General features: G+C 40.5%; 1 protein-coding gene across 1 annotated transcript in view; it reads left to right on the top strand.

Annotated features, from left to right (window-relative positions):
- The first annotated feature begins 58 nt into the window (after nt 1-58).
- Nucleotides 59-8,908, top strand: part of mov10l1 (Mov10 like RNA helicase 1) — a 10,725-nt gene continuing 1,875 nt past the window's right edge. The window contains exons 1-24 of the mRNA XM_005728162.1: nt 59-161; nt 511-642; nt 773-960; nt 1,101-1,260; nt 1,447-1,559; nt 1,708-1,895; nt 2,243-2,383; nt 2,933-3,223; nt 3,444-3,641; nt 3,779-3,893; nt 4,191-4,368; nt 4,458-4,528; nt 4,611-4,702; nt 4,849-4,904; nt 5,301-5,377; nt 5,475-5,547; nt 5,641-5,822; nt 6,445-6,591; nt 6,695-6,816; nt 6,902-7,001; nt 7,354-7,500; nt 7,704-7,877; nt 7,998-8,147; nt 8,317-8,424. Of these exons, the coding sequence (XP_005728219.1) occupies nt 549-642; nt 773-960; nt 1,101-1,260; nt 1,447-1,559; nt 1,708-1,895; nt 2,243-2,383; nt 2,933-3,223; nt 3,444-3,641; nt 3,779-3,893; nt 4,191-4,368; nt 4,458-4,528; nt 4,611-4,702; nt 4,849-4,904; nt 5,301-5,377; nt 5,475-5,547; nt 5,641-5,822; nt 6,445-6,591; nt 6,695-6,816; nt 6,902-7,001; nt 7,354-7,500; nt 7,704-7,877; nt 7,998-8,147; nt 8,317-8,424 (3,165 nt within the window). The 5' untranslated portion in view covers nt 59-161; nt 511-548. The remainder of the gene's footprint in view (nt 162-510; nt 643-772; nt 961-1,100; nt 1,261-1,446; nt 1,560-1,707; nt 1,896-2,242; nt 2,384-2,932; nt 3,224-3,443; nt 3,642-3,778; nt 3,894-4,190; nt 4,369-4,457; nt 4,529-4,610; nt 4,703-4,848; nt 4,905-5,300; nt 5,378-5,474; nt 5,548-5,640; nt 5,823-6,444; nt 6,592-6,694; nt 6,817-6,901; nt 7,002-7,353; nt 7,501-7,703; nt 7,878-7,997; nt 8,148-8,316; nt 8,425-8,908) is intronic.

Here is an 8,908-nt window from a genome sequence, read left to right as displayed (position 1 = left end):
TCCTCCTATCACCTGCTTACTGTGTACTTTACAGCGCCCCCGTTTGGTTGGTTAAATCTACCCTCTGTCTCCTAGCGCCGCCCTTCTTAAAATTAGCCGTGACCGAGCGTCCCCGCGTACCTCCAAAGTGCCACGGATCTTCAGGGTGGAAGAGCCAACAGGTCTCGAATCAGACATTTGAAAATTAGTTTAATGTCACTAACTAATTTATTATTAACATATTCTCACTACCTTTATTTGTTTAATAATGTTTTCAATTATTTTCTATTTGCGGGCTTTTAAAGTAAGGTAGCTTTTAGCTAACTTTTCCTGCGACGTGTGAACTTGTTAACTTTCCTGCCCCAGCTAATTAGCAGACATTGATAACTTATTCAACTTTATGACTTCACTCAGTTGTGTGTTCGATTAATAGTCTGTTAGCGAGTTAAGTGTAACAACGGCAAACGTACAGCCTGCTCTTAGGTGGCAAATACTGATTAAGAGCAGCTCTCCTCTGTCCTGTTTTCTTAGTGCGGGTAGCTAGCTGCGTGAGCTAGCATTTTGCAGATATGCTTACTGCGGTGCGTTGTGTGCTGTCCAAGCTGGTTTCTCCACTGTGGAGGACAGTCGAAGTGGAAGGAGACATTTTCTCCCATGAATCAGGTAAATGCAATATTACTTCAAACCACGTCAAGGTAAAAAAATTGGTCAGCTTAATCGTGTGTATTGCTGATAGCAGAATACTAACACATTAGATTAGTCAAGTTTGGTTTGCATTTTTTTTCTTGACCAGGTAGGGAAGACATTCGCCACCTGAGGGGCCAGGTGATAACCCAGCTGTGTCTTGACTATGGCATGATCGACGATGCCATCTACTTCACTAGTGGTGAGGTCTTGGGTGGCGTGCCACTGAAAGAAGGAGACCTGGTCAACTGTATAGCAGTAAGAGATGGTTCCGAAGGGGGATGGAAAGCTTTAAGGGTGAGGAGCCTGTGCTTCATGTGATCAACAGCTTAAATTTCTGTTTATTTCGTAGTGTGAAGTTGTTTCTATTGAGAACTTGTTTGTTGTTCCCTCCACTAAGGCATTCACAGTGAGCTTTGTTGAACCATGTCCTTTAGGTGGAGAAGAGTGCAGACGCTTGGGAGGATGGAGGAAAAACCTCCTTAGAAGCTGACATTATGCAGCTGCGGCCTCTTGTTGGCATGGTCACATCATTTGATGGAGATGGTGGCTACATAAATCAAACCACATACTTCCCATGCCACAGTCTTTGGGAAGGTACCTCCCACTTCACGTTACATGCTAAAAGCTTTTTCCACCCGTGATGCTTTGCTACACCCATTCTTGGTCATTCAGCCCCAGCCAGTATTTTGGACTGATTTAACCAAGCATGATCATTAAAGCATGATCTTTAAAGATCATGCTTTCAATCTGCTGAAGGTTTACGTTTCTGTCTTCTCGCAGGTTACGAGCCAATGAAAGGAGACTGGGTCCAAGCAAAATATTTTATCAATCCTAACCAGTGGACTACCGAGGCTCATTCTGTGGTCCCTTTACGCTATTGCCGCCTAGACCAAGTAATCGTATCATTGTTTTTTTAAAATGCAATACATGCTTATTTTATTGGAGTCCATTTAGTTGTACTTTACTTTTCTGCTGAATTATTTGCAATGGTAAAACTTTGTAAAAAACCCCCCATTTGTCATTTTCACCTCCTTTCTGTAGGTGCGTGTGACCAGTATCTATGGTCGTAGTGGAGTGGTGGATGACAGTGTTTTCTTCAGCTTGGACTCTCTCCTGCTCCCTGCCCATTACGAGCCTTTAGTAGGAGATTTGGTTAACCTGGTAATGGTGGAGAGCAGTCAGTCACTCTATAGCTGGAGGGCTCTTTGCATGGCACCCTTCTCTCAGAGGTATCAGCTACAGTTTTTAAGCTTGAAGTGATGACTGTATATTTTGTGGGTTTGCTTTTTACAGTTTCTGCTTGAAAAATAACTTCATTGAGCAATCATCAGCTAGCGATCCGGCGGTGTTATTCCCATTACCCGCAGGGCAGCGTCCGGGAAACCAAAGTCTTTGGGTTCCGGGGGGAGTATGGTTGCAAAGCTGAAACTTAAAGAAATTGACGGAAGGGTACCACCAGGAGTGGCGCCTGCGGCTTAATTTGACTGAACACGGGAAACCTCGCCCGGAGACGGAAAGGATTGACAGATTGATAGATAGTTAATCATAATGAGTGTATTTTTTATTCTTATTGCAGTGCAAATCTTTCTGCTACACCTCTCAGAGAGGCTGAGCTGAAGAGCATCTTAGAAGATAAAGGAGGGCTGAATGTAACAGACTACGGACAGTTTGGGGAACTGATGACTGGGGAGACACGAGAGCTGGTGCTCTGGATACAGTAAGTTAATCAGGGAAGAAATAAAATCTTAACATTGTGAATGTAAATAAGAGCACTCAAAATGAAATCTCTTTAAATTTTATGTACATCTTATTAAAAGCACTGATTTAATTCTGCTTTTGTACCTGTCAAAAGTGAAAGTGCAGCTTTGCTATTTTGTTTGATAAATGTCATTGAGAGTAAAAACATTGTAATACTTTTTCCACGTGTTCATATGAGCATAAATTAAATGAAACTAATTTTCCAGAGGCAACCTAAATGGGAACCACAGCAGACAGAGCAAGCATGTTGGCACTATTTATAAGGGCACATAACTTGAAAACAAAACAAATGATGTAGTCTCTTGGAGATAGAGGTCAGCATGGATCAGCACAAAATGCTCCCTGTGGACATCCTTTTAGAAGGGGAAATGAGTGCTTAATCTCAGCAAATTGTGCTACTGCATCACAAACTTTCAGAGAACTGTGGACTATATATTATTGAGAAAATGCGATTTTAATTAGTATTCAGTAGGATTGCGTTTTAGTGTCTTCATCTTTCTCTTAACAGAAATAAAGGTTCAGAGACCCACAAGTTTACACACTGCGACTTTGCTGGCTGGGACTCAGAAGAACAGTTCACTCTGGTTAGTGTTAAAGGATTGATGTCACTGAGGCAAAAAGGGCAGCAGCTGCAAGAAAACCCTGTCAAGTCTTCAGAAATCCAAGTAAAAGATGGAGACAAAGATAATGGCGATGCGCAGAAGGAGGCGGTCCATTCCCCTGGTCTAAGAAGACAGGAAAGCGAGTTGGATATTTTACCTGGAGAGAGACTGCCAGTTGTTGTAGCCTGCGAGGCAAAGTAAGTTTTGTTTTTATTCCTCATATCAAAACAATGATAAAAATAATACAATCACTAATATGGGTAATGTATGAGAAAGAAGAACTTTGCTTAATCTCACTTTGGATTTACTGGTTAACAATTTATTAGTTTCACCATTGGAGGTGTCGTCTGTCTCTATTGGGCTTTTGTTGTTATGATTTTTATGTACAGTTGAATTTTGTTTGGGAAATTTCTCAAGGAGCCTGGGAACTTGTGCTGAGCTGCTACTGCTGCACTTCTCTTCTTTCACCATCGGGAGGCGCCTGGAGGTCACCGTGCGCAGTGAATGTGAAGATGTGCTTAAGCCCTCTGTGCCCTACGCTCCTACTGATAGTCGCCCAGTGGCAGCGAAATCTTCTCACGTGATCACAGTAGCTGCTCCGAAAATAACACCAAGGTATCGAAAGAGCTGATTCCAATGATTCTGATCATGTGGGGGATTATTGGTGGGCATAATTATTTTTCCCCCCCTAAATTAAGTTGCACAACCAACCCTTGCTACTTGCTGTGTAAGGCTGACTGTCACTCTTCTAGGCTTGCTAATCGACGGTTGCCACAATTTCTACCCAACTACCCTGTGCCTCAAGCTCTAAGAGACTGTGTGGAAGCCCAGAGTGATGTCCTGGTTGTTGAGCCCTGCCTTGGAGAGGTGAGCTTGCCTGCGGTCAAGTTAATCTGGTCCTGAAAAATAATGACAAAAAACATTTGATTTTTTACATGATTGGGAGGGGTTGTTTATGGTTGGCTGACAATAATTTCACTTTCTGAATCAGTAAAATAACAAACTGTGGGTCTTGAGTAAGGAATTAACTTTTAAGCCTTTCTGTAAGCAATGTGATGTAAAATGTTAGGAACTGCCTCAGGTGGCTGGTGTCTTGTGCCCTATTGAAAATAGAAAATCAGAATTTGCATGAAGTGAAACAGTAAGTTATTGCATTTTGCTCAGGTGCTGTCCCCGTCAAACATGCAGTCGCGTTTCTCAGTCCTTCTGTGGCTGGAAGAGTTGAATGCAGAAAGGGAACTGAGAGAATTCTCTCTCAGCGGAGCGCTTCTCAGGAAAGGGGCTGTCTACCTGCACCTCGAGGTCCCGGGTTTGGCCGAAGGCAGACCTAATCTCTATATAGGTAAGGTGGCCTTAAGTGCCTTTCATCATTATTGTTGCTTTATTGTTACTGTTCAACAAAAGAAGAAGGTTGACAAGCTTCCTTTTCAGGGGATAGAATAATACTAAAGAAGCCACAAAGTGATGGCGTGGTAATGGAGTACATTAGCTACGTCACAGAGGTATGGAGATATTTCTTATTGTAAAGCATATTTTCAAAAAATACTTAATTTTATGTTAGTCTAATGCTCAGTTGTTACACAGATCAATGATGAGGATGTGAGTTTGCGAGTGAACTCAGACTTTCAGCGCAGCTACCTCGGAGAGCCACTAGATGTTGAGTTCTCTTACAACAGGTGAGAAAATGAGTAGAATCCTAATATCATAATTAACTTATTACTTCACATTTCAAATTTGTCTTTCACCTGAAAACAGTTTCATAGTTGCTGTGCCTCAGGGTTTTTTGTTTACCTTTTAATGTTTTTGATGTTTGTTTATTCAGATTGACGATGAGGCGGTGTCACAGTGCACTTGAACAGACAAAACACTTCGGGGAAAGTAAGTTCAATCTAAATTACTGTGAGTCTACATTCCAGACTCGTTTTCTTTTAAATAATTTTATATAAAAATGTATTTTGATGTAATGAAATTATATTTTGTGTAATATGTATCGAAAAACAGAAAAAGGTTAAACGGAGGGAAAACAAGAGTAACTGCTTAAACTCATCTTTAGTATGACACACATTGTCAGGGCCACAAAAGTGGCACTAGAGGGTGCTGTTTGACTTGTCTTGACACACGATGTACTGCAGCAACAGCTTGTTCAGATGCCTTCAAACATTTTGTAAAAAGAAACACAAAGCTTGTTTTATTTCTTCATAGCTACATATTGATTACAGAATACCCAAGCATTTATGACTAACTTTAAAAGCAGTTTTTAAAATTGTCGGGCAGTTCTCTTCCCCTCCAGAGTGACAACCCGGACCCCTCGGTGGACTGGAAAATGGATGGATAAACTAGATGACAAAACGGTAGGGCACAATAGGGGGGGGTGAAAGTAAGACATTAATTGATTACATTTAAAGCTTTTAATCAAATGTAAATATGTTAAAAAAAAAAAAAAAACAGCCCCCAGCCACTGAAAATGGAAAAGTGTCAGGCATTACCATTGACATGAAGTCAAAAGGCACACAGACTAAAGGTACAGATATTTTCAGTATCATATTGATTTTGTCTGTGTTTTGACTGATAACGTCACCAGCATCATCATTAACAAATGTGTAATTGTATCTAGATTGTGCACCAACATCTAAACCCATCCCCACCAAAGGGCACTTCTTTAACCCAGACCTGAACCCCCCTCAGAAGGAGGCAGTGAAGAGGATCCTAGCAGGGGAGTGCCGGCCCCTTCCGTATGTGCTCTTTGGACCTCCAGGCACTGGAAAGACGATCACCATTATAGAGGCCATACTCCAGGTGCACATACTCAATGCAATATAGTCACATGAATACATAGAAAAATATAATTTTGTAAGTGCCACTCTTATTCACACTGTGGCTGTACTCATTTTTACGTTTTGTCCATTGGTATTTAGGTTTAAGTCTGGATTGTCAATAGATAGAATTGTTGTTGCCCTGCCTGGTGGGTGAGCAGGCAGCGTTGACACCCAAGTTTGTGAGTTCGATAACGCAATAAATTGACATAGCAATTTCAAATTGATACCATAGGTGTGTCTACTAAAAATCTTGATGAATTTGAATGTCAGTGACCATGGCCTCAAGGTTGGAGGTCAGAGGTCAAGTTTTCTAAAAAAATCTTGTGAATGCAGTAACATGTGAGAACTAGGCAACGTAGGTTTTGTTTTTTTTTTTGTTTTTTTTTTAATTTGAACCCTAGGTGCATCTATTAGGAGGCTGAGGGGTACCACTGGCCGCTGCTGCCGCCAGTATATCTATTTTTTTCATTAATTAATTAATTAATTTTTATGACAAAGTGAATAAAAATCCTTAGCACTTAGTCTTTTTTAGACTCTCATTTGCAAATGATGGCTGTTTGATTCCCATTGCTTGTATGAGGTTTAATCTTTTCCACATCCAGGTTTACTACTTTATGCCCAGTAGTCGGGTACTTGTATGTACCCCCTCCAACAGTGCTGCTGACCTCATCTGCATCCGCCTGCATAACAGTGGCTTCCTGCATGCTGCGAGTTTGGCCCGTGTCAATGCGTCCTGTAGGCAGAATGAGGTATTTAATATTATTCAATATAGTATTTAGGCTAATGTGTTTGACTATTTCAGATTTAGATTTTTATTTCTTTATTTTTTTTTCTCTCCACTCCTCCCCGTAGTCTATCCCAGAAGTGCTGAGAGTGTACTCCAGGGCAGGAGAGGACATTCGTCAAGCTGCTTTCCACAGGATTGTAGTCAGCACCTGCTCCAGTGCTGGCATGTTCCATAATATAGGCCTACCGTAAGACATGGGTTATAGTAGACAGAGGTTAATCAGTTTTTCTCCCACTTTAGTCCTTGTTTACTAACCCTTTAATAATCTTCAGAATTGGACACTTTACTCATCTGTTTCTGGATGAAGCCGGTCAAGCCACTGAGCCAGAGTCCCTGATCCCGATGAGCGTTGTGTCTGAGAGAGATGGACAGGTTAGCACAAATACACATGTACTGATTTCATTAAGACCTTAGTGGGTTTTTACATATGAGCTCTGGGAGAATCGGGTTCAGATGTTGTCTGTTTCACATATGTAGCCCCGCGAGAGTCTTCTTATTACTGGAAATACTGTGTGGATTAAACAATGGACCTGCCTGATTTGAGTGTTGTCAGACACTAGAAAATCTCAGGGTTGGGGTGAATTTGATGACTGGTTAAACTAATTTTCCCACATATTTTTGTGTACTTACTTTACTTTTTGGTCATGACTGAACTGAGCTTTATTAACAATTACTTTTTGTTGTTGTTTTTAAAAAAAAAACAAAAAAACCTTTCCTTATTTAGATAGTTTTAGCTGGAGACCCCTGTCAGTTGGGTCCGCTTGTGAAGTCTAAGATAGCCAGTGCCTTTGGCTTTGGGGTGTCTTTGTTGGAGAGGCTGATGGCCAACCCTCTGTACTCCAGACAGGACTGGGGCTACAATCCTAAGCTGGTTAGTGTTCTACATAAAGGTGTTTATGCTGTTGAGCATTTTTAAGTTGTTTTTTTTGCAGAAATGCATCATATTACAATGTGTAAAGATAAAAGTTTTAAGATACAGTGCAGATCTAATGATAAATGAACTTGACTGGAATCTGTCAGTGTATTTTCAGTCTACATGATAATCACAGGAGTGCTGTTTCATTACAACAACAGGTAACTAAGCTGGTCTACAACTATCGTTCTCATGAGGCCTTGCTCACACTGCCTTCAAAGCTCTTCTATCAGGGAGAACTGTGCTGTAAAGGACCCAGGCCTATTGTGGACTCCCTGTGCCAGTGGAAAAATCTGCCCAAAAAACGCTTCCCACTTCTTTTTCATGGAGTCAGGGTAATGAAAGTGATAGGTTCCTTTACTGAGGAATGTTATATGACACTTTGTTGGGATTGCTAGCTTGCATTTTTATTTTGTTGCATGTTCTCTCCCCCCCCCCCCCCTTTTTTTCTGTAGGGCACAGAAATGAGAGAAGGTAACAACCCATCATGGTTTAACCCAGTAGAAGCTGTACAGGTCATGCTGTACTGCTGTCAACTGGCAAAGAAGCTCTACAATCCTGTCCATGCCTCTGACATTGGCGTTATTGCCCCCTACAAAAAACAAGTATGAGTTTACGATTCATCACTGTAATGTTTTTTTCTTTTACTATTTTATTAGACCGAAAAAACCCCAACAATTTGCACAATTCAAACTGTTAGTCCTAATGGCTTTTCAACTTAACTGTCCAACTGCACTCCTGTAGACCCTAAACTCTTCTGGCTTTCCTCACCAGTGTGAGAAGATTCGTGTCCTGCTGGGGAAGGTGGGCCTGTCGGACATCAAAGTGGGCTCTGTGGAGGAGTTCCAAGGACAAGAGTTTCTGGTCATCATTTTGTCTACGGTAGGCAAAAACATGCTTTTAATTACAGGTAGAAATATTGGACTGTATTTTCCTCTAAGTAAAAGGCTAGCTGTTTGATTTTTATTTTATTTTTTAACATGCATCTGTGTTATCAAATATCAAAATATGTGCAGTATTTTGATATTAATTTTGCTATCATTTTATATAAATGATAGCAAAATTATATAAACTTTGATATAATTATATATCATATTATATCAAAGTTGAGTTTGACTTTGATATAACTATTATTATTATTATTATTATTATTTCTTCTTTGGGTTAATCCAAGTGGCAGACATGGGTGGTTTTTTTTGTTTTTTTTTTTAAATTGTCATTTGGATGGTTGGGTTTAGATTTTGGTGTAAACAACAAAAGCATAGATCATCCTACCTTGTATTAATTGTTCAGACTGGTGGTGATGCAACAGGTTACTAGCAAGGTGCAACTAATGAAGTGGCCACTGAATGTGTATATCCTTTGA

This window comes from Pundamilia nyererei, unplaced genomic scaffold (genome assembly GCF_000239375.1).
Source record: "Pundamilia nyererei isolate P.nyererei 1_Seehausen unplaced genomic scaffold, PunNye1.0 scaffold00027, whole genome shotgun sequence".
In the NCBI taxonomy this organism is placed as follows: domain Eukaryota; kingdom Metazoa; phylum Chordata; class Actinopteri; order Cichliformes; family Cichlidae; genus Pundamilia; species Pundamilia nyererei.
This window is presented reverse-complemented; position numbering and strand designations above follow the sequence as displayed.